Source organism: Trachemys scripta, chromosome 1 (genome assembly GCF_013100865.1).
Source record: "Trachemys scripta elegans isolate TJP31775 chromosome 1, CAS_Tse_1.0, whole genome shotgun sequence".
NCBI lineage: Eukaryota > Metazoa > Chordata > Testudines > Emydidae > Trachemys > Trachemys scripta.
Genome location: NC_048298.1, coordinates 109514286 through 109536074, shown reverse-complemented (window position 1 = coordinate 109536074; position 21789 = coordinate 109514286). Strand labels below are relative to the sequence as shown.

Below are 21789 nucleotides of genomic sequence, written 5' to 3'. Positions count from 1 at the left end.
AAAAACAACAAAGAGTCTGGTGGCACCTTAAAGACTAACAGATTTATTTGGGCATAAGCTTTCGTGAGTAAAAACCTCACTTCTTCGGATGCATCCGAAGAAGTGAGGTTTTTACTCACGAAAGCTTATGCCCAAATAAATCTGTTAGTCTTTAAGGTGCCACCAGACTCTTTGTTGTTTTTGTAGATTATGGAGTTATTACTTACTTATCTAATAGATATAAATGATAAATTGTCTGATCCTGGCCCTGGCTTTTCCAGGCTCATTCTTTAGGAAACCCTCCTAAAGTGTTGGGTTTCAAACTCTTTAGTGTTTCCTTATGCTACCATGCTCACAAACATGTGAAGATACAAACAACAGTAAATGGCTGATAATCACACCATGAAATCAAGAACAGACTGTGAGAGTTCATAACTTTTTGTAAAATATTACTATTGTACAGATCATAGAAATAACCTGTGTCATGATTCTGTAAAATCTCTCTCTTCTCTAATTTTGTGAGCACTAAAATTTGCACAAAAATGTAGAAGGGAAGGGAATCACTTGGTTCCCATGACAAGAGATGGGGGTCATAAAGATTTGCGTTCCATGGGGACAACCAGAATCCTCTTGTACTGTGAATTTTTTAGGCATGTTTTTACACAGGGATACTTCTGAGCATGTAGTATAGAAACCCTGCAGAATAAGTAAAGGAATTTCTGGGTTGTAAAAAGTTAATTGCTTCAGAGTAGTGTATCCCAGGAATGTTGCACTTGTAAGAAGCCAGAGGGCTGAATATGGAAGGCTGAATCAGTTCTACATTTACTGATGAGACTCCAGCAATGCCCTCTGTTTGTAAGTCAGAGAAACATTAAAAAACAACACTCCCTGATCTGAATAAGTGACACTGCCTGGCCTGCTGCTGTATTGAGACACATGTGGTGCTTGTGATAGGATTGCCTTTCCATAAAAGTTTTTATTTCTTTAACTACTTAATTACTGCCAAATGTCCTGGATGTTTCTTGTATAACTCTACTGGCCTCCCTGTACTGTTCAAGCTCAGTTAGAAAACAAACTGTAAAACTCTCCTCTTGGGCCTCACTCCCTGAGTCAAGTACCAAACTGCCTGGATACCTAACTACCCAAATTAAAAGGTTTGTTGCAATTTAGTTTGATCCAGATGCTCAGAGTTACAGAGCCAGGCAAAATACCCTTGACAGAACAGCCTACGGGCAAAGATGGTGTGCACAGCTGAGCACATTTGGTGCCAGGTATACACAGATACAAATCTAATGTGTTGGATCAGAATCCCCCTCGCACCTTCCAGATAAACTCCAGAACCCCTTTGTGTACTGTGAATAGGCACTTTGGCAGCAGTGGGGGAATTACAGATTTTTAGGAATTGCTTCAGAATAGTGTATCAGTTTGAGCTTGAGGGTTTCTTCTCCCTGGAAACAACTTGCTCCCTTTTGCTAAGCACTTTTGTGAACAGTTCTTTGAATTTAAACTTTATGAAATGCTTTTTCTCTACCCTTTTCCCATTGTCCCTCTTACCTGGAAGCTAAAACTTGTCCTAGTTTTGTTTCCTCTCAGAGGAAAACAAATGTTCAGGTCCTTCATATGCAAAATATCCTCAGAGCAAAGAAGAAAGAACATACTTCTAATCTCGTAAAATTACCAATTTCAAACTTCCCTCTTTTTTTTAGTTACTATTACAGTTCGTGCCGGGCTGTGCTGGTGATCACTGATGATACTGATTCTGCTGTTACTACACAATCACTCTGTGTTCTCCACTGTCTTGGCATGGTTTGACCGCTCTGCACCTTTTCATCACTTACTCTTTTATCATTTTTGTCATCTTTTTAATTTGATTTTTTCTTTCCTCGCTTCCCTGCTGTTTTGTCCCCCCCATCTGGTAGAAGTATATAAAGATGTACACAGGCGGAGTGAGCTCATTGGCTGAGCAGATAGCCAATCAGCTTCAAAGGAAAGAACAGCCTAAAACCCTTCTAGACAAGAAGGAACTGGTAAGAGAATGATGTACAGAAGATGATACGTGTTTGTGATTAGAAGTTCTGTAGATCTGTAGTGATTTGAATCTTTAGTTGTCTTGAAAGAAGCTGGTAATACTTTGTAATAACTTTATAGTTGGACTTCATTTTCTTCCCCAGACCTCACTCTGTTTTCCTTGCAAAATCTGTCTTAATCTACTGCCAACATCCTTGGACTGGGGATACTAAGTTGAGACACTGAGAAGTCCTGACTCTCAAATGCATAGAGCTGTGTTTGATCCAATCAGGCTACTTCTGGATTGCTGTGTCCCTGGAGAAAACTTCTTTCTTCACAAGTCTCAGGGAGACTGAAATGTAGGGCTAAGAGGTTGCTTGAGGGATTACTGATGTTTCTGGCAGTTGGTGTGTTGAGCTGCAGTTTGAAAATCTTGGTTTCAAGACTAGCCTCCATCTCTTGCAATTGAATAAAGGCAGGGTTAGGAGCATTCCAGAAGTAACCCTCCCAGCTGACTTAGGGAGGATGTCCATCTTACGCCTCCAGGGCAGCATTAATACCCCTCGTGAGACAGTTAGCTCTCCTATCCAAGGAGCTGGAAGCTGTAATTTACTCCTGATTTATATAGCTGTAGGGACTGAAACCCAGGCCTTTCTCTGTGAACTTGAAGGTTAGTTATTGTCTCTAGGTGGCAGTTGTCTGCTTGGTGCCCTGGGTAGGGCTGAGCAGAGTCACAGAATGGTCCCTTCCAGATGCTCAGTATCCACAGATAGAAAAGGTGACCTGGCTTGGGAGGATTGCACACAGATAACACTGGTCCTGCCTTATTTCTGCCCAGGGCTCACTCAAGAAGGAGTTCCCCCAGAATTTGGGAGGCAGTGATGTCTGTTACTTCTGCCGCAAGCGGGTCTACGTGATGGAAAGGCTGAGTGCTGAAGGCAAGTTCTTCCACCGCAGCTGCTTCAAGTGCGAATACTGCGCCACCACCCTGCGCTTATCATGTTACGCCTACGACATTGAAGATGGTAAGAGAAATTACCTGTCGTCTTCCTCATACACCCAAAACGCACTCTCACTGTATCTGGGGCATTGCCTCAAGATCTCAGCCCTGGCTTCACTTTACAAATATTGGTGGGTGAGGAGCAGTAAGGCTCTCTAGAGCTAAGATCAAAGTGTAGTATCTTCCCCAAATACCACCTCTCATTTAAACTAGTAAGACTATATGGGACTGTATCCTTATGGCCAGCTCTTGAAAACAACAAAAGAGCTGAACTATTAGCAAAATATGTAATTTATCATTTAAAAAATAGCTCCTGAAATGGAGAGGGGCCTGAGTGATGCATTTTCCCTTTAAAAAGGTGTGTAAGGATGATCCTGAATAGTATAGATCCTTGAGCCTTTCTTCAGTTCCGGGAAAGTAGGAGTCTTCTTAAGCCAGAGCTTTAAAACACTTAGGTGAGTAAAACATGATAGGGACAAATGCAAATTGCTTTCTGCCAGGGGAATCAGAACTCAACAAGTAAAAATTCTTCCAAAGTTAATAAAATAAGAGATTTATAACCAATGGATATAATATTAGCTTTTCATAGACTGACTGAGGGTGTCCTATTTATAGATGAAACTAGCTGAATGGGGAAACAAAGAGTTGGAATAAATGACCAATTAGCTGTCTAGAGCGAGATTTGTTAAAAGTGGTGACCGAGGGAACAGTACTGGGTCTGGTGTTTTGTATGTGACGGACCTGTAAGCGAGGTGGCAAAACTTACTGATGAGTTAGTTTAGGTGAGTCAGAGTAGTGTGGATTATGAGGAGCTCCAGAAGCGGGGGAAAAGGCATAAAAAAACTTAGAGGTGGGTGGGGGAGTGCAGTATAGGATTCTATGCAAAGTGTGATGGCATATTAGGCTTATTTAAGAAGACAAAATAACAGCAGTGAATGGCTTATAAAAGACCAGTCAGGAACTCAGTCAGTCCCTTTCATACAAGAGCAAAACAAAAATGGTAAACTGAAACAACATATAATGAAGCTGTGAATACACTACTGCAGCATGTCAGGAGATAAATATCTTAGCAAATTTCAGAAACTGATTAGACACATAATGTGGATGACCGAGAAAAGTATCAATAAATTCACTGGCTAGGATAAACACCACAAGGGTATCAAACTCAAGTTTCACAGGCAATATATAATTGAAATAACATATATGTTGTTGATAGATCCTATAGCAACCAACAATAACAAACTCTCTCAATCACTAGGGGGTGAAAGGGAAGGGGAAATCTCAGAACCATCACCAAACCAGCCTCCCAGTAAGACACAGATGGGCCTTTACAATGTGCCCTCAAGGACAACAAACTTGGGCTGTCAGACGCAAAGGACCAGTGGTAGCTTTGAATGCCACATATACAGGAAATAGCAGCAACCTTCTTAGTACTCAAAGATTGGGGCCTGGGGGAGGACCATTCTTGGACACTGTTGGTAGCCTGGACATTCAGAAGCAGCTGATTATCCAATAGAATCCTCTGCTTGTAAGTCTGGGTACCAATAAACTAGGATCCTTCCTCAGTTGCAAGGGCAGAAATAGTTTCTACCATCTGCTCTAGTTGTTCCCCCTGCCAGCAAGCATTTACTCTGTCTTCTGCCAGCAATCATCCAAGTACCAGTCTGTGCCAAATGATCACTTCATCGTGGTCTGATGGCTGAGGCTTTACCATACTGATAGCACTGAAATCCAAGCTACATTGCTTCCCTAACAGCTTTTCGTGTATATTGAGCAGTAGTGTCCAAATAGAACTCTATGGTACTCCACAGAATCTTAGAAACGTAGGGCAGGAGGGGAGCTCAAAAGATTATCTAGTCCACACTCTGCCCCAGCATTGAGGCAGGATTAAGTATACCTAGACCATCCTGGTCAGGTGTTTGTCTACCCTCTTCTTGAAAACCTCCAACAATAGGGTTCCGTATCTTCCCTAGGTAACCTGTTCTAGTACTTGACTAGCCTAATAGTTAGAAAGTTTTTCCTAATATCTAACCTAAATCTTCCTTGCTGCAAACTAAGCTGATTTGTCTTGTCCTACCCTTGGTGCACAATTAGAGCTATTGACCACTGTCCTCTGTATAAAAGCCCTTGACACATCTGAAGACTGTTATCAGGTTCCCTCCCTTCCCATCTCCCAGCCTTCTCTTGTCTAGACTAAACATGCCCAGTTCATCCAACCTTTCCTTTCTGAATCCCAGAGAGCAACCTGGCCATCACTCAAGCAGAGAAGACTTTACAGTGGAGAGGGCAGGACTGGGTTAGTAGAGGGGGCTACATGTTTGGATTGAGGTGCTCTTACCGAGGAGGAGCCGAACTAATAAAACAGCCGAAATCACATTGCAGGGTTGAGGTCAATTAGCAGAGTTGTGTTGGAATAGCAGAGGAATCTACAGTGCATTTCAGGGCAGCTGTGCAGTGACAGAGCTGCATGGAAAGCTCACGCAGCACCACCACTCTGACCTGATACTAGTGTTTGTATTGGAGTAGCACCTCAAGGCCAGGGTACCATTTCCCCAGCACTGTCCCAATAAGAGTAAAAGGTAACTAGGTCTGTACTCAGCTGGGCTTCTAGTTGTGGCACTCGACTGGGTCCTGTGAAGCCTGTTGATTGGGGAAATGAGATTTAAGTAGAATATCTTTTTTTGGAAGACGTCTCGGTATATTATCATACATAGTCCCTTCAGAGTTAACACCCATTTCCTCCCTCATTCCTCTGATAGTTGTATTCATTCTTGATTTTCCCAAAAATGCGGCTGCCAGCTTTTCATGTGATGATGTCTTTGTTCTTCACACACTGCCGCATTGTTAGTGTGTGATACCACGGAGGCCTCAGCTCTGCTTTGGTGGCTGATTGGATCTCGGTTAAATGGTTGTCAGGCATCCAATGGAATAGGCACTGTTTAGGGAGGGGGAGAGGAGGACTTGAGTTAAAACTTCAGAGTGTTTGTCTCCAAGCATAGTGAGGGGGCAGGGGCGGGCACAGGAAGTGGAGAGATAGCAAAGTAAATCTCACTGAGGTAGAGTGTTTATATTGTGTAGACTTAGCTGCTGTGTTCTCACTGTTACTCCTCTCTCCCCCTTTTATTCTGACTGCAGGTAAATTCTACTGTAAACCTCACTACTGTTACCGACTCTCTGGTTATGCTCAAAGGAAGAGACCAGCAGTGGGTCCTCTGTCAGGAAAGGTAACTTTTTATTGTAATCTGAATTGTTGGGTGTAATGGGTTTTGATCCCTGCTATTGGAAAAATGTGTCTTTGCAGAGGGTAGAAGAATCGTAATGAATCACATTGTGTTTAAATGTCATGAAGTCTTGCCTCTTTGTAAAGTGGTAAATTCAAGAGCAATCTGTGTTGTAATTATCAATCTCTTATGCTTTTGTGGGTCTCATTAAGAAAGAAAACCTCACCCCACACAGTCTAGGGTTTGATGGTAGTTTCTTTTTGAACTAAAATAATTACTGAAGCCTGCAAACACCACAAGAACTAGAATGACAAAGTTGACAGCCTTTCTGTCAATGATTTTCATTTCTCTTCAGGAAATGCAGTCCCATCTCTGTGGCTAGGATTTGAGCCAAACCCACTCGCATAGGCCAAAATTGAGCTCTTCCTTAGGAAGATTTGTCTTGCATTAATAGGAACCTATTGCTAGAAAGGAACCGTTTTACCTCACTTAATACTAACAGGTAGAATCATGCTTGGAAAAGAGGGCCAGGTCGTACTGTGTAGTTCAGAAAGGGCTTCCTCCTTTACTCCCTGCACCCCATAAAGCATCAGTTGGGCATATTTTCTGTCCCTGTTTCACTTTGAGTCTCTCTTCCTACACTCTCTTTGGGAAATTACATTATAATCCTGAGCAGCGTTACCTTCTCAAATCCTATTAAGTTTGCTTTCAGCTCTCTGCTACCTGCTCAAAGCTGGACCCTCTTATATGTGGAGCTTTTGTTTTCTGTAGTAAGTGTTATCTCCCTCTCCCCTGTGCCCTACCTTTACCATAGCAAGTTAATGCTGTGCTTCCTTCGCCCTGTGCAGGGGAAGGATAGAGGCCCATTGCTGCCCTGCTTCCTTCGGAAATTGAAGGGCAAAAATGAGTTGTTGTAACTCCTGTGAGCAAGGTGTAGAAATGTCACCTCTTTGGCTTTCTTAGATGCACAAACTGATCTTCAGAACATAAATAATCAGATGACGATGCACTAGTTGGGCCCGACTCCTGAGTGTCGTGTCCAGACGCTGCCTAACCCATAAATAATCAAATGCTGCTGTTCGAGCGGTGGTTGGGCAATGTTCAGTGTTAAAAAACACACTGCTCCAAATTAAAAGTAAATGTTTCCAAGGGGTTTCCAATTTCTTCTTTGATTGGTTTTTTTTCCTTTCCCTCATTTCACAGGACAACAAAGGATCCCTGCAGGAAGCCATGGCAGCTGAAGCAAGTGGACGGGCAAATTCCATAGCCATTTCGGCAGAGAGGACTCCAGGTAGCTCCGCTTCATTCTTTGGCAGGGTGGTGAAGTACTCTCTCAGCCTCTTTGACAAAGTTAGGGTGGCAAGCCAGCGCCTGCAAAGCACAGTTTCTTCGGTCGGGCGCCAGGTAGCCCAAAATCCTTTGGACTCGTTTTTCATGTGTCAGCTGATGGCTTTTGGGGTTCCCTTTCTCTATGTCCAGTCAGAGGTTCTTGTGCAAATCCTGGGGGAGTTTTATCGGCAGCCTGCTGACCAGTAAGATTTTAACATGACCCGACTTTGTAAGCTGTATAATTTGTGTGAATTTGGGGTATTCTTTTGTGTGGTGGCTTTGGGGCCTGGACTCTGTTTTTCAAGGGCATTGTCTAAAATCATTCTAGGTGAACACAGATACTCAGTTCAGGATTTCCTTGGAATGAGCCCAAATAAAAAGGCTTGATCTGTGAAGTCTGCACTTTAGCGTTAATAGAACTGAAGGTCTCTCTGGACTACAATAACTCATAGACTGGATTTCTGTGTTCACCTGATTTCTGGATATAGTGCCCATCCTCCCAAGCTTCTCATTAACCTGGTATCGGAATTTAAAAAAAAAAAACCTGTTGCTCTCTTTGGACTGTGGCTACTTAAGAATTCTTGGTGTCTTCTGCAACTAAAGGAAACCAGTTCCTTAAACTCTTGAACTCCTTGGTGCTGGCAGATCCTGGTGCTCTCCCCTCATTGTCAGAACATGTGCTGCTCTTGGCAAGTTGTTTTGGGAATTGGGTTATTACAGCATGTGTCGTATTGCTACGGATAGTCTGCTCTATCTGAAAGCTCTAATTCCTTCTAACTTGGGGGAAATGTTCTGTTTGTGCCACAGACTCTCATCTGGCCCAGCTCCTCAATTGTCTTTACTGAAAACTGCAATTTAGTGGAAAAGGAAAAGGTGAGATGGGGGCAAGAGGGAAAAGAGTTGGTTTCTAGTGTATGGGCCCTGAATACTGTGGATAAACTAAAACAATTGCTTTTAGGGGAGCGAAAATATTAAATAGACACACTTTATGTAGCAAAATGTCCCCAGATTACAGTACTAGCTTTAAAAGATCTTAAAGGATATAGTCGGCTTAAATCATGCTTTTGTTAGAATTTTTTTAAATTATTCATATTATTTATTATTTATTACAATGTAAGATAATTGTAAGTGATTAGAGAATTCTTTTTTCAGTTTTACTTTGTGCATTTGGCAGCGCTTTGTATGTAGTTAGTTTCACAGTTTTCTCCTCCATTTGTATGGGTTTTCTGTGCAGCAAAATGGAGGGGAGAGAAATTTTAAGGAGACTGTCATTGTAAAATCTGAAAAGTTGGCCTCGTGTCTTTGGCAGGTGTAGTACCTTAAACTATTTTCATCTGTTTTTATTGAGTGAATTGAAGTTGCCTTCCCTTTAAGAATCAGATCTTTCTTTAAAAACAGGGAGAATTTTTAGAAGAGACTTAACTTTTAAGATGAACGGAAAACACTGGCTATTTCTTAGATCTTTACTGTTCAACAAATGCTGGTGGAGAGATAAGTGATGAGGGTAGATGATAGGCCATGGTTTGCTATACAGGTATGGCCAAATAAATAAATATCTGCTGCTATTGTTATGTGACTGTACGTGACCCTGTGGATAGATCTGTGATCCATCTGCATGGGAGAGGAATCGAACAGAGCAGACATTATTTTCTTTAACAGCCTGCTTCTGTTTGCCTCAGCAGAAGTGGAATTCCATAACGTTTTTTGGAACACTGGCCCTTGCAAGGGATGTTACATGAGGCAGTATGCACTCGTATACAGCACCAAATATAGTAGAGCTGCTGCTTATATTATTAAAATACCCACTGGAATCGCCCACAGGGTAGTATAGTGCATTGCATACTCAGCTGTGTGCATGGCAGAGAGAGGTTTAACGGTAAGGAGGCGGGCAGTGCTTTACCTCCTATGCTGGAGTCTCCCTTTTCAGCTGAGATTTCACATCTCCCCAGCCTCTTTGTAGGAAGTCTTAAGTGTGTCTTAAAACTACTGGCAATCATGAGAAGTGGGATAGAACAGGGGAGATATTGGCTCAAAAGCAGTGTGCATGAGAAGCTTGCTGAAGCTTCATTAATTGCAGGTCAGTTCTCACTTAGCCAGCGCAGCAATATAACTGTTGTCTGCCTTGTAACCACCTGCCTTTGGATCCTGTTCTGCTGGTTGGGTCAGGAAGTATATGGCTCGTGTTTACAGTTCTTTGTGCGTTTAAAAAGAGAGGTAGGTTGCGGGGAGGATTCGGGCGAACTTTAAACTACTGGGATTGGTAATGCAGTGAAAGCATGTGATTCTATTCCTGGAAAATCCTAGGGAGGCACATCTCCATTTGATGGATTCCTGACTTTGACCTAGAAATGCCCTCTACATGCTTAGCTGTAATTTATTAAATTGTGCTAATTAGAGAATATTGCTAGACAGTGTACACTGTAGAATAGACCAATACCTTAAACACGAACCTGTCTGAATTGGAGCAGGGAGCTGTTTCCAAGTCTCTACTTCTCCTGGCTGATGGACTTGCTACTGTTAGCTCTATATCTTCTAAGAACGTTTGACTCCCTTTGGGCCAAACACCACCAAATGCAACCTGCATTAACAGTTGCAAATTCTGTGAAAGATGAACCAGCTTCAGTGATGGCGTAGGCTGCATGTGGAATGTAAACTGGTTGGAAAATCAGCATAAGTAGCAAAGAAGTGCTCCTATGCAAAATGAGTGTAACTTAGATGATGATGGAAAAGATGTGTGCTATGCAAGGCAAGTAACAGAAAGATGCAGCATAAAGCAGCCCCATCTCATTCTTAATTTATGCAGGCACCATCCCCAACACTGCTAGGGTCAAAAATCAGTGCAGGTGTAAGCAGGCAAAGCTTCTGTTCAGTGGACATTACAACAACTTATGCTAGGTCTGATGTTTGCTTCCCACCGAATACCAAATGGGTGTAAATTACACATTTACACTCCCATGTTCTAACCCATTCACACTTGGCATCTACTTCACACCACCAGTGAGTCTGGCACTTTGTTTCTTAGCCAACTTGGGTGGAAACTTAAAGGACCTCCAAACATTGAACGCTATTCAGCAGGTTCAGTCAGCTGAGTTGTGGTGAGGTCACACTAAGCACTTTCACATGGGATGTTATTAACCTGATCTACATGTGTTACCTTTGCTAAATGCATCACAATGCAGCCACTTTCTAGTTGACATTAAATGCGGATAATCTTATCCCTTGGGCTGTAATGACTGTAGTTTTAGGGACAATCTCACACCCAAGCCGAGGTTTCCAGCAATAAGTTAGAATCACAGTTCTGTTGAGGGTTATGTCTGATTTGCCAAGGAGCCTGTGTGCACACCAGGAGGGCTCTAAGCGGGGAATTTCAGAGAAGTTTATGCAAATTGGCTATGGAGGCACAGTTATCGCTTCAATGGGGAAAATAGTAGTGGGCTTTTGGGCAGCTGATTCCATTCTTTCCCAATAAACAGGACTCTCTTGTGAAGGAAGGGTGGGGAAAGCTACAACTGTGCTTTTGGTGCTGAACTCTGGCATGCTTGTGGTAGACTCTGTAAGCCTTCTCTGTACTGTCTGCTTGTTTGTGTCTCTCTCTTTTCTGCATTTGCCTTTGTGCCAAAGTAGCTGCTTTTGCCAAATAATAATAATAATAAAAAACCCAACAACCCTGCTTTTCAACTGTCTCTCTTCCTTTGATAATCTGTAACTGTTGTCTCTTTTGGATTTTTTTGAATATGATTTACAGTATTTTTATATGGTTTTTAATATGCTTTTAATATACAAGTGCTGTTTTTGTGTTTTGTTCTAAAGATCTATAAGAACTTATCTCTGAACTTTTAGCACTTCCCTGACAGGTGGACTTGGAACAGTCTCTTTCAATGCATAGCTCATAATAATGCTTGACTTCGGGCAGGTAAAATGTTTCTTCCCCGGGACAAGCACTTCCCTATTGGTAATCTGCTTCCTTCCCCACTCACAATGGAAGGTTCAGAAGGGAAACAAGCTCATCTTACCCAGTAGACATACAGCACTAGATGGCAGGTAGCATGATCTTTGAGATAGTTGCCTGGCTAGTGAAGCGTGTCCTTCATAAGCCAGTGAAAGATCCCTGCAGAGGTATTTGGTCACTAAATACAAACAATAGTGAGCGGAATCCAGAAAGCGATAGGGAAGGAAGAGATCAGGGCTCCTACCACGTAGGCCTCTGAATATACAGTGTATATAACAATAGGGGTGCAATAATGAAGGCAGGAAGCCCACTCATGTACATCCCACAGATGTGTACAGTAAGTAGAGTCCAAAGTGTGATTCCCTCAACTATCCATCTCTTATATGTGTAGTCTACTGTATATAACAAAGTTTAGCTTACCTATGGAATGTTCTTTTGATGGCTACAGAGGAGAGAGGGTGGCTGCTTCTTGTAACGCACATGCCCATTAATGTGGACCACATTTTCAAAGAGGCCCCAACTGACCATCTATGTAGTATGTCCAGTTCTGCATGGTTCCTTGTGAACACCTACAACAGAACTTACGCACAAACTTTCTTGTATCAGCAAACAATGCACAAATGGGGAATTGTATGTATATACACATCCAAGTGGACTTTATGCATATAAATGTTGTCACGTGTGACTGGGCCTAAATTGTGCGTGCATTACTTGTGAATACAGTTCATACACACAATCCCATTTGCGCATGTAGATGAACCTATCTGCACAGAACCCTTCATTTGTGTGTATGATTCTATACCATTATGAATAGAGGCAGTGTTTTAAAAGTGTGTCCCTCTGTCTTAAACATTCAACTTAAGATTTGACTACACCTGCTGAAGTAATCTTGTGGTGTAGTGTTTTGTACTTGTTGCTTGCATTTTATACCAGCCACCCTGAAGCACTCCTATTCCTAAACCAATAAAACCAAAAAGGTCCATATTTTAGAATTCAGTCTGAAAATTAATGTACCAGACTCTGATCAGACACAGATGGGAAAAAGGAACTTAAACTTCTGCTGTGCTTTGGAAACCTTCACTGGAGTTGGAAGGAATAGTAGTATTCTGCATTCATGATACATTATACTGAACCTTTCCATAGCTGATCTATAACCGCTCTCCAAAGAGAGCTCATCTGCTGCTCTTCAAACTGGGAGTTTTAAAATATAGATTTGAGAGTAATTCCCTGTGTTTCTCTAAACCTAAAAGAGGGTCTGAATTGAAGAGTTAGGACCAAGTCCCTGCCCAACGAATCAACTTGTTCCATTGTGGAGTCTGGAAGCCCTCTGAGTTGGAATGTATGTTAACCTGTTCCCAGTCCATCCTGTTCTTCAGTGTTCTTATCAGGATTCCATGGAGGGAGAATGTGGAGGGAACTGCAGGTTCAAGTGCAGGAAAATCTGGAAAGGGGAAAGCTGAAGTGTGGGATTGCGTCTCTCAGATGCGTTGAAAGGCAGCTAACCCAACAGTTGCTGTACTGTTGCCATGTGAAAGAGCCTAAAAAGCTTTTGGGGATAAGGCAAAATATGCAGCAATGGTCCTGGTACCTTATATCCCAACAGGATCCTGCTGAGAACACTTTGGGGAGAAGCAGGGCTCCCAGCTCTTCCTTCACCTTTCAGACCTGTAGACTTGTTCCACTGAATTACTTGTTTGTTTTGTGTGTGTATTTTCTGAAGGATGATGTGAATTTTTCTGGGCACTTTCAGAAGCTACATGAAATGTTTTCCATGACATTAGAAAAAGACCGGTTAAATCTGTATAAAAGAGAAGTTGCTGCTTTTTCATTACCTGGGATGATTTAAGTTTCTGCCCTTTGAAAAGCAGAATCTGATAAGTGACTATCTCCTAGGGGTTAGGTTTGGCTCAGGGAGAAACAGGAGTTTATATGAAACAAACTTTTTGATGGAAAACAGACAAGGAAGATGATCAGTGCTCAGAAAGGCTTCACATCTCCACTTGTAGCCTTTTAAACTTTTTCATATTTTAACCTGGTTTTGTTTGTTTGTTTGGGGGTGGGGGTGTGTGTCTTTTTTAAATTATGTAACATTTGGTTTTCCTGTTGCTGTGAAATGGATACACTATTTGTTCAAATGTTACCCTCTTGTTCAAGGGAATAAATTCCAAGCACTCTCCAGGTTTCCGAGTTTTTCTTTTCTACCCCATTTTTACTTCTGTTGGTTTGAGGGAAGGAATGGTGTGGGTGACCAGGGTTGGGGGGAGACTAGAATTGCATGATGATATTTCCAACCTATCTAGTGGACTAGGAAATATTCTTCCCAGAGAAGTGGTGGGAGAGCCCCATCACATGTACCATCTAACATTGGAAAGTACTAGAGAGAAATCTAGAGGGCAATTCTGCACCAGGAGGAGAAGGGTTAGCAGCTTTTATCTCTCTAATTTCTGATTCTGTGCTCATGTTCCTGACTCTTCACTGTGCATCTCTAATAAAGGGCATGGTGGGCGGTGGGGAGGGGTTAATATATTTCTGTGGGGAAATTGTCTTAAGGTATGTCTACACTGCTATCAGAGGTGTGACTACAGCAGATGTAGATGTACCCGAGCTACCTTTGATGGAGCTAGCTTCAAAAATAATAGCGGCAAAGCTGTGGCAACTTGAGCGACAGCGTAGCTTGTAGAAGCCCACCCGGGACCCTGGGTCTGTACTTGAGCAGCTAGCCTGTGCTCCCAGCTGTGCGGCTGCGGCTTCACTGCTGTAGTTGTTGGAGCTAGCTCCATCAAAGCTAGCTCGGGTTCCTCTACACCTGCTGCACTTACACTTCTGATTGCAGGGTAGAAATACCCAAAGTTGCTGGGACTAAGGATTGACCTGCTTTGGCAGTGGTCTGCTTTGGATAAACTCATTGTAAATGCTGTTGATTCAACTGTCAGTGGCAGTGGGGAATTTTCATAGGGCGTTACTAATGGCCAACATTACTTGCCACTCACTGTGAACAAATTAATAAAATCGTTATTTGGGGTGGGAGAAGGAACACAAGCATAGAAGTGAGATGCCAATCTGTTGTAACACGTTGGTAGACTACACCAGACACAGGGTTTGAGTAACTGGGTGATGCTCTCCTGCTGTAACAAGGATCCATTGAAGAAAATACCTGTTTACAATTCCTGAGGTGAGATTTTTTTCAAAGGACCTAACTGTCAAAACAGGTCAATATTTAGACTTAAGCCTTCACTGTGTCCTTATATGAATCCCTTTTCCTCTTCCCTAAAACACTTTTCAAGTGAAGTCACACTTTAATGTGGTGTTGTCGCCAGTGGTATCTTTTTCTTCTCCTCACATCTTTCTTCCTCCCCAAAACGGCTGTGTGGTGTCCTGACTGTCATCAAGGCAGTGAACTGGAATATAGTGCCAAGGTCTATTTTGCTGCTCTCAACCATGTAGGGGATTAGTCTATGTTAAGAAGCTCATCTGTTTCCCCTCCTTGCATGCATCTTACTGCTTCATTGGCAACTGAAGGCAGATATCAGCAGATGGTCTTTGGGATCTGATTGTGTAGGGCACGTCTTGTCTGCTGTGTTAATGTTGGCCAGGAGAGTTCCCTTAACTGCCAGACTGTAAACAGAATATGAAAATCTGCCTCTGTTATCTGTGGGGTTTCTCTCTATTAGGGAAGGGGAACATATGCACTCCAGCTTTTAAAATATTGCTTTTTTATGTCCTCTAACAATCATACAAAAACCCAGTGTTGACACACATACATTGATGTGGTCGGAAGTGAATACAAGTCCAACTTACTACAGAGCAACCAGATTCCTGGGACTTGTCCAGGACCCTTCCCAGTTATGTGGGTTCTCCCTTCTCCAGAAACGGGGCGGTATCTGTTAAAGCTATTTGTTTCATTCTTCTGCAGTTTTGTCCTTTGACTCTCTGCTCATCAGCTGTGCTTACCCATGGGACTGTTCCCCCAAAGATTTTGACCTGTTCTGAAGCTCACTATCTCTTTCTCCATCTCCTATTGTAATACTGGATATCATTCAAGAGACCTCTTTAGAAGGCAGGGCCTCAGGGAGGGAGACACTGAACTGGGTCCTGTGTTCTGAAAATGAACCATGGGTATTTAGGGTAAAACATTATGTGCTGCTCCATGTAGTATGGGTGCCACATTGAAGCACAAATGGAACAACAACCCTGTGTTCTGCAGCAGCGAAGAGGTTAATTGAACAGCAATTTTATCCCTCACATTCTGCTCTCTAGGGATCAAACACTTGCTTCCAAGATTCAAAACCAGCCTTGGTTGATCTGGTCCCCATCACAAATTCAGTCAAACTCCCTCTCTGGTGCAAAGGGACAAATTATTTTAATCTAAAACCTAGAGGAACATCTGTTTGTGTTATGGGATAAGTCCCAGTGACTGTCACCTCATTCTCTGTGAAATGCTCACAGATCTCACGCACTTTCTCCACGGGTTGCCACTATGCTTTTTCTTTATTATAATTTTCTTCATGCTGCTGCTGTCTTAGTGCACAATGAGAGTTTTGCTCTAAATTCTGCCATGGTAGAGAAGTGGGCAGCACTTCCAGGGCGCATTTGCCCTCCCACAAATTCCACCCCTTGTTTGGGGCCCCTCATTTTTTATACATGAAGCAAAAGCTCTCCCTCTGCACCAACTCGCCTTTCCCTCCCCGCGGCAGCCTCCCCACAGCCAGGTGTATGTAATTTTAAATATTTATTAACATACTTAGAAAAAAGAGTGCAGAGGAAATTGTATGCATTTTAATTAAAGCCCCAAAGTTCATACTACATCAAATAGAATATTTTTAAAAAAGTGTGTTCTACACATGAATCTGGCAGTGTGAGAATGAGGAAAGACAATGAAACAGTTGGGCCTAGAAATGATCTTGCAGGGTGTACAAACATCTTTGATGGGACAACCAGTCCTATAAAGAGAACAAGTTGACCTTCAGAATGTGCTGGTCGCAAAACTTGGCACTTGTCGACTTGACCCTCCATAGCAGCTTGTACTTTAAAGAACTTTATAAAAGTTAGTTAAGACTAAGCAGGTAAAATATTATCTTCATTTTACAGATGAGGAAAGTGAGTCACCACACAGTTAACCGTCTTAGCAAAGGTCCCTGGGTAAGTCCGTGGCAGAATCAGCACTAAAACAGGGAAGCCTCCAATGCTCTAATTACGCCATGTTTCCTCTGCTCCATGAATTACTGGTCATGGAGTAGCCACCCCATGCAATACACTCCAGAGAAGATAATTTGTAGTTTTAGTCACTTGCTGAAGTTAGCAACATGGATGAGATTAGGTGACAGTAGCTTCCACTCAAGGTGTTTGTGTTGACACTGGGGGAGAGCCTTGTTAAGCAGCAAAAACAACGAGGAGTCCTTATGGCACCTTAGAGACTAACACATTTATTTGGGCATAAGCTTTCGTGGGCTTAAACCCACTTCATCAGATGCATGGAGTGAAAAATACAGTAAGCAGTATATATATAGAGCACATGAAAAGATGGGAGTTGCCTTACCAATAGGGGGGTCAGTGCTAACGAGGCCAATTCAATTAAGGTGGAAGTGGCCTATTCTCAACAGTTGACAAGAGGGGGTGAATATCAAGAGAGGGAAAATTACTTTTTGTAGTGACCCATCCACTCCCAGTCTTTATTCAGGCCTAATTTGATGGTGTCCAGTTTGCAAATTAATTCCAGTTCTGCAGTTTCTCGTTGAAATCTGTTTTTGAAGTCTTTTTGTTGAAGAACTGCCACTTTTAAGTCTGTTTATTGAGTGTGAAGGGAGATTGAAGTGCTCTTCTACTGGTTTTTGAATGTTACAATTCTTGATGTCTGATTTGTGTCCATTTATTCTTTATGCTCCTCTGCTATGTATATTGGCCAAACCGGACAGTCTCTACGCAAAAGATCCATAGTGTGCTTTTGTGGCATTGACTGCCTGAGGCTGATTCACTCCAGAAGCGAACTTAACAAAGGTTTAGCTTCATTACAAACAGGGACCATAGTAAGGCCAAATTTTCAAAACTGGATGCATAAAATTAGACTTTGAAATCCCTATTTAGAAACCTAAGTACAGTGGTGTGGCTTTCCACTGTACTGAGCCATCCACAAATCCCACTGACATCAGTGGGAGCTAGAGGTGCTCGAAACTTTTGGAAAATTAGCCATCTTGACTTGAGCTTAAATAGGGATTTAGAAGCCTAACTTCAGGCACCCAGGTTTGAAAGGTTTGACATGTCCTTAGGAAGACAATTTCCATCATGTGTCCCAAAATGCTTATTTTGAGAGTTCTCACTTGCTCCACTAGCTAAATGCTGGCTAGTAATACCTTTGTCAAGAAAAAGACATTGACCTAAATCATTTCCTTTGCTTTGAACATGGCGAAAAGCGTACAAGCTGTTTCAGATCTCAGTCAAACCAGATATGGCAGAGAATAAAATAACTGTGCTCTATGAGTTGGGTTTTCAGCTGTAGTGCTATACCCTCTTCTCCAGTGTCCAATAACAGTGATGAGAAAAGATGAAACGAGACATCTTTTCATGATTAAAAAAAAGGGAGGTGTGGAACCTCTTGAATATAAATATATATGCTCATCAAGTATAAATGTACCTGCCCTGTGAACTCATTGAAACAACCAAGATGCCTTTATCAACTTGCAAACATATTGCAGTGCTCCAGGAATAGCAGCATAAAAAGAAGAGGAACATCAAGATACTGAATGTAATGTGGAAAGTTTCAAAACAATTTCCAAAGCCAAATAAGTGAACAATATGCCACATAGCACAATCAAGAGAAGTGACTTGAAGGGTGAGAGGAAGGAGGGAATGGAGACCACATAGTCACAGGTGGCTTTTGCTTCCGCTATTGTGGGGAGAGTGTATAAAGAAGAAAAACTACTCAGCCCCTTTTCCCAGTTCCCTGCAGACACCTGTATTGTTAAAACTGCAGTGTAGCAGCTAGTCAGCTGCAGGTATCATCACGTGATGGTAGCTAAACAAAATGGACAGTATAGAATCATCAACAGGGATATGATTTCACGGAGGTCACGGATTCTGTGACTTTACTGGACCTCTGTGACTTCTTGAGCTTCAGCTGTGCCCGGAGCCAGGGCTGTGCACCCCTCTACCCCGAGGCCAGAGCTGTGCAACCTTTTGCCCCTGCAGCTGACCTCTCCCTTGGCCCTCCCTCCCTCCCCAATTATTTTTAGTAAAAGTCATGGACAGGTCACGGCTCCTGTGAATTTTTGCTTATTGCCACTACTTGTCCATGACTTTTACTAAAAAATACCCATAACAAAATCTTAACCTTAATCATCAGCAGTCTGTATGACTGAGAAAAGTCTGCCAGAGGTGTTTTTTGTTTTGTTTTTAAACTTTCCTCCAAAGATGTTGGAAATGGTCCAAATCAACTAAACAAGGGCAGTGCAGAATGGTCACTTCATACGAAAGGTTCTAATGTTTCTGGGCTGCCACCTCCACAAACGTCCACTGGAAACTCCCTCTGATCCTTCCTCACCTTGGTCCTTATTGATTTGCCAAGAGGGAACAATGTATAGTCCCTCAAACCCTTATTGTGTAGTCCTTAGACTTCCAAAACAAACACTGTGGTTGTGGAGTTTTGGGTGCAAAAAATGCAGGATTTGGCCCATAGTACATGTATGGGGATATGCATCAGGCAGATACTCTGTTTAAGGATGAGATGGCCCTTCCATTTGATACTGCTTAATTGTTTACTTCTTTAAACAATGTGTGTGAGTCTGAAATTTCCTGTGCTTGCTGGCATCTCAAAAGTCAGTGTTTCTTTTTTGGAAAGTTTTTCATAAATCCTTTCTGCTCTTTGGGAAGTTAGGCCACAGTTGGGGGGCAGGGTAAAAATAGTGGAGTTTTACCCAAGAGACTTTTCAAATGCTTTATGGCTTGGGTAACTTGGATGGCTTTTTAAAATATAAAATTTGATTTGTACATTATTTTGAATGAATACATGTCTGTGTGGAAATTTGGTTTTGAAATTATGGTAGCTTTTGAAATGCTCGTATATTAGTTTCCTTAATTTCAGAAAGATATACGCACAAAAGTGTGAAGCTCTGGATGTTTGCGGGTGTGGCTATTCAATCACTCTAAAAACCAGGAGAAGGATGTGAGAAATACCTTCCTTTCTGTACCCTAGAGAGTGCATGGAGCTTTTAGTCAGGATAAGCACTCCTCAATGTTTTCCTGCAACAGCACCCTCCACTTTCACACTATCGTCTGGGTAGCAGTTTATACAATCTTGAAACTAATGAAACTCAAATAAGGAGATGATGGACATCCAAGTGCATCCTGGAATTGATTAATTATAGAAAACAGTAAAATACAATTGAAGAAGCAGGTAGTTGGATCACTGCTTGCAAGAAGGTGGCCACACCAATGTGAATAACTGGTCTCATCAGAATTTGAAACTATGAAGTTTTGCATATGGTTACTACTTGGATTGGAGACAGAGAATACTTGATATTCCAGGCTTTTGCTTCTCTGTGATGTAACTCTTAGTGGCTGTATATTTTTGATACTTCAGGACAAAACATTTGCCAAGATCTCAGATAGAATTACTACTGAGAGTAAAAACAGGCTCTGCTTTTGATCATTAGATACACCTAGTACTTTTGGATTCAAGTGTTCCATGTCCAGCTCTTTGCTAGAATGTATTACTTGCATATCAAGAACCCTTTTTTTTTTATGGGTTTACTCACTTGGATGCCTTGTATAACTATTTTAGCAGATGCATATTAATCAACTGTGTTGGTGGTAAAATGAAAGGCTACAGGGGGTTGTTTGACAAGGGTAATGAAAAATGGGTACCACAATGAGTAAAAGATAGTGATACAGTACTGAAGACTCAGGAGGTTCCCATTATTAATGCCTTACAATAAGAATTACACACTTAAATTTTGATCCTTTTAAAATATTAAATCGTAAGGATCACAGAAAGGAGGCGCATGGACAGAAACCTCAGCAAGTTGAAAATAGAGCCCTATACCTATACTTTCTCTGCTTTGCTTCTCAGTTTTTTCTTTCCAGCGGGGAGCATGGTCCCTGGTGGTTCTTTGAGGTAGAATACCTGAAACCTAAACAGCCGGCAACACAGAACTCATGCCTTATACCTCTGTCCTGTTCAGATTCCCCACGCTCAGCTTCTTTTGGGTATTAAAAACAGTGCCGTGGAACAGACTACAGTGTTGATGTTCAGAGTGTTGGATACGGTTCAAAAATTCCAGTTGATGCAAACAAAGTGGAAAGTGGTAAATTACGTATTATCAGCTCATTTACATCCAAGGATCATAGACACATTAGAAATTCATAGACTTATGTGAAAAAAACACCTAACCTCCTGTGGGCCTTACATTTCTAGTACTTTATAACATACTGCTGACGAGAAATTAAGCTGAAACCTGCAAGAATGTTAGGGTTTTCTTCTAGAAAATATACTGTGGGGAACAATCCTGCACTGTACTCTGGGACATGGATTAGATGACCTTATGTCTTTTCCATCTCCAGTGCTGGACTCTTTCCAGAGGTCAAAAATAGCCATATTCCTGGATTATTCTTTATCTCTCTTGAAGTGTAAGGAGCTATTCTCTGTGGTTAAACAACTGGCATCCACAGAGCCTTAACTTTCCACTACTTCATAATAGTACTTTGCACTTGCACATAACACAGTTCATCTGTAGATCTCAAGCATAACTTTATGTTGTAAGCTTCTGAGTGGGCTTGGGTTTATTTACAAGTCACAGGAAACAGTTAAAGATGACCTTCAAATAAAACTACTGCTGCAACTACTACTTTTTTACCTCTTCCCTATTTAAGATTGGCAACTTTTATAGCCTTCTACCAAAATTCATGATCATACGCCAAGCCGTCATGCTGATTGGCTTCTTTTGAGGTCCACTGGTATCCAATCATTTATCGAGTCTTAAGTCTCTCCTTTGGTCATCTTCCATCCACAGTCATTGCAAGAGCCATCGTACTGATATAGTTCTTACGTTTCTACTGACTATGCCAGGGGTCGGCAACCTTTCAGAAGTGGTGTGCCGAGTCTTCATTTATTCACTCTAATTTAAGGTTTCGCGTGCCAGTAATACATTTGAATGTTTTTAGAAGGTCTCTTTCTACAAGTCTGTAATATATAACTAAACTATTGTTGCATGTAAAGTAAATAAGGTTTTTAAAATGTTTAAGAAGCTTCGTTTAAAATTAAATTAAAATGTAGAGCCCCCAGACTGGTGGCCAGGACCTGGGCAGTGTGAGTG

At 41.9% G+C, this 21789-nt stretch overlaps 1 protein-coding gene across 5 annotated transcripts in view; it reads left to right on the top strand.

The window, feature by feature from the left end:
* MICAL3 (microtubule associated monooxygenase, calponin and LIM domain containing 3) overlaps positions 1-21789 on the top strand; it is a 251990-nt gene that overhangs the window by 150952 nt on the left and 79249 nt on the right. For 3 of the 5 annotated variants that reach the window (XM_034781513.1, XM_034781478.1, XM_034781487.1), the window contains 4 exons: positions 1899-2006; positions 2825-3011; positions 6122-6210; positions 7411-7498. In XM_034781513.1, coding sequence (XP_034637404.1) covers positions 1899-2006; positions 2825-3011; positions 6122-6210; positions 7411-7498 — 472 coding nt within the window. The remainder of the gene's footprint in view (positions 1-1898; positions 2007-2824; positions 3012-6121; positions 6211-7410; positions 7499-21789) is intronic. The other 2 variants (XM_034781496.1, XM_034781523.1) reach the window with 1 other exon arrangement.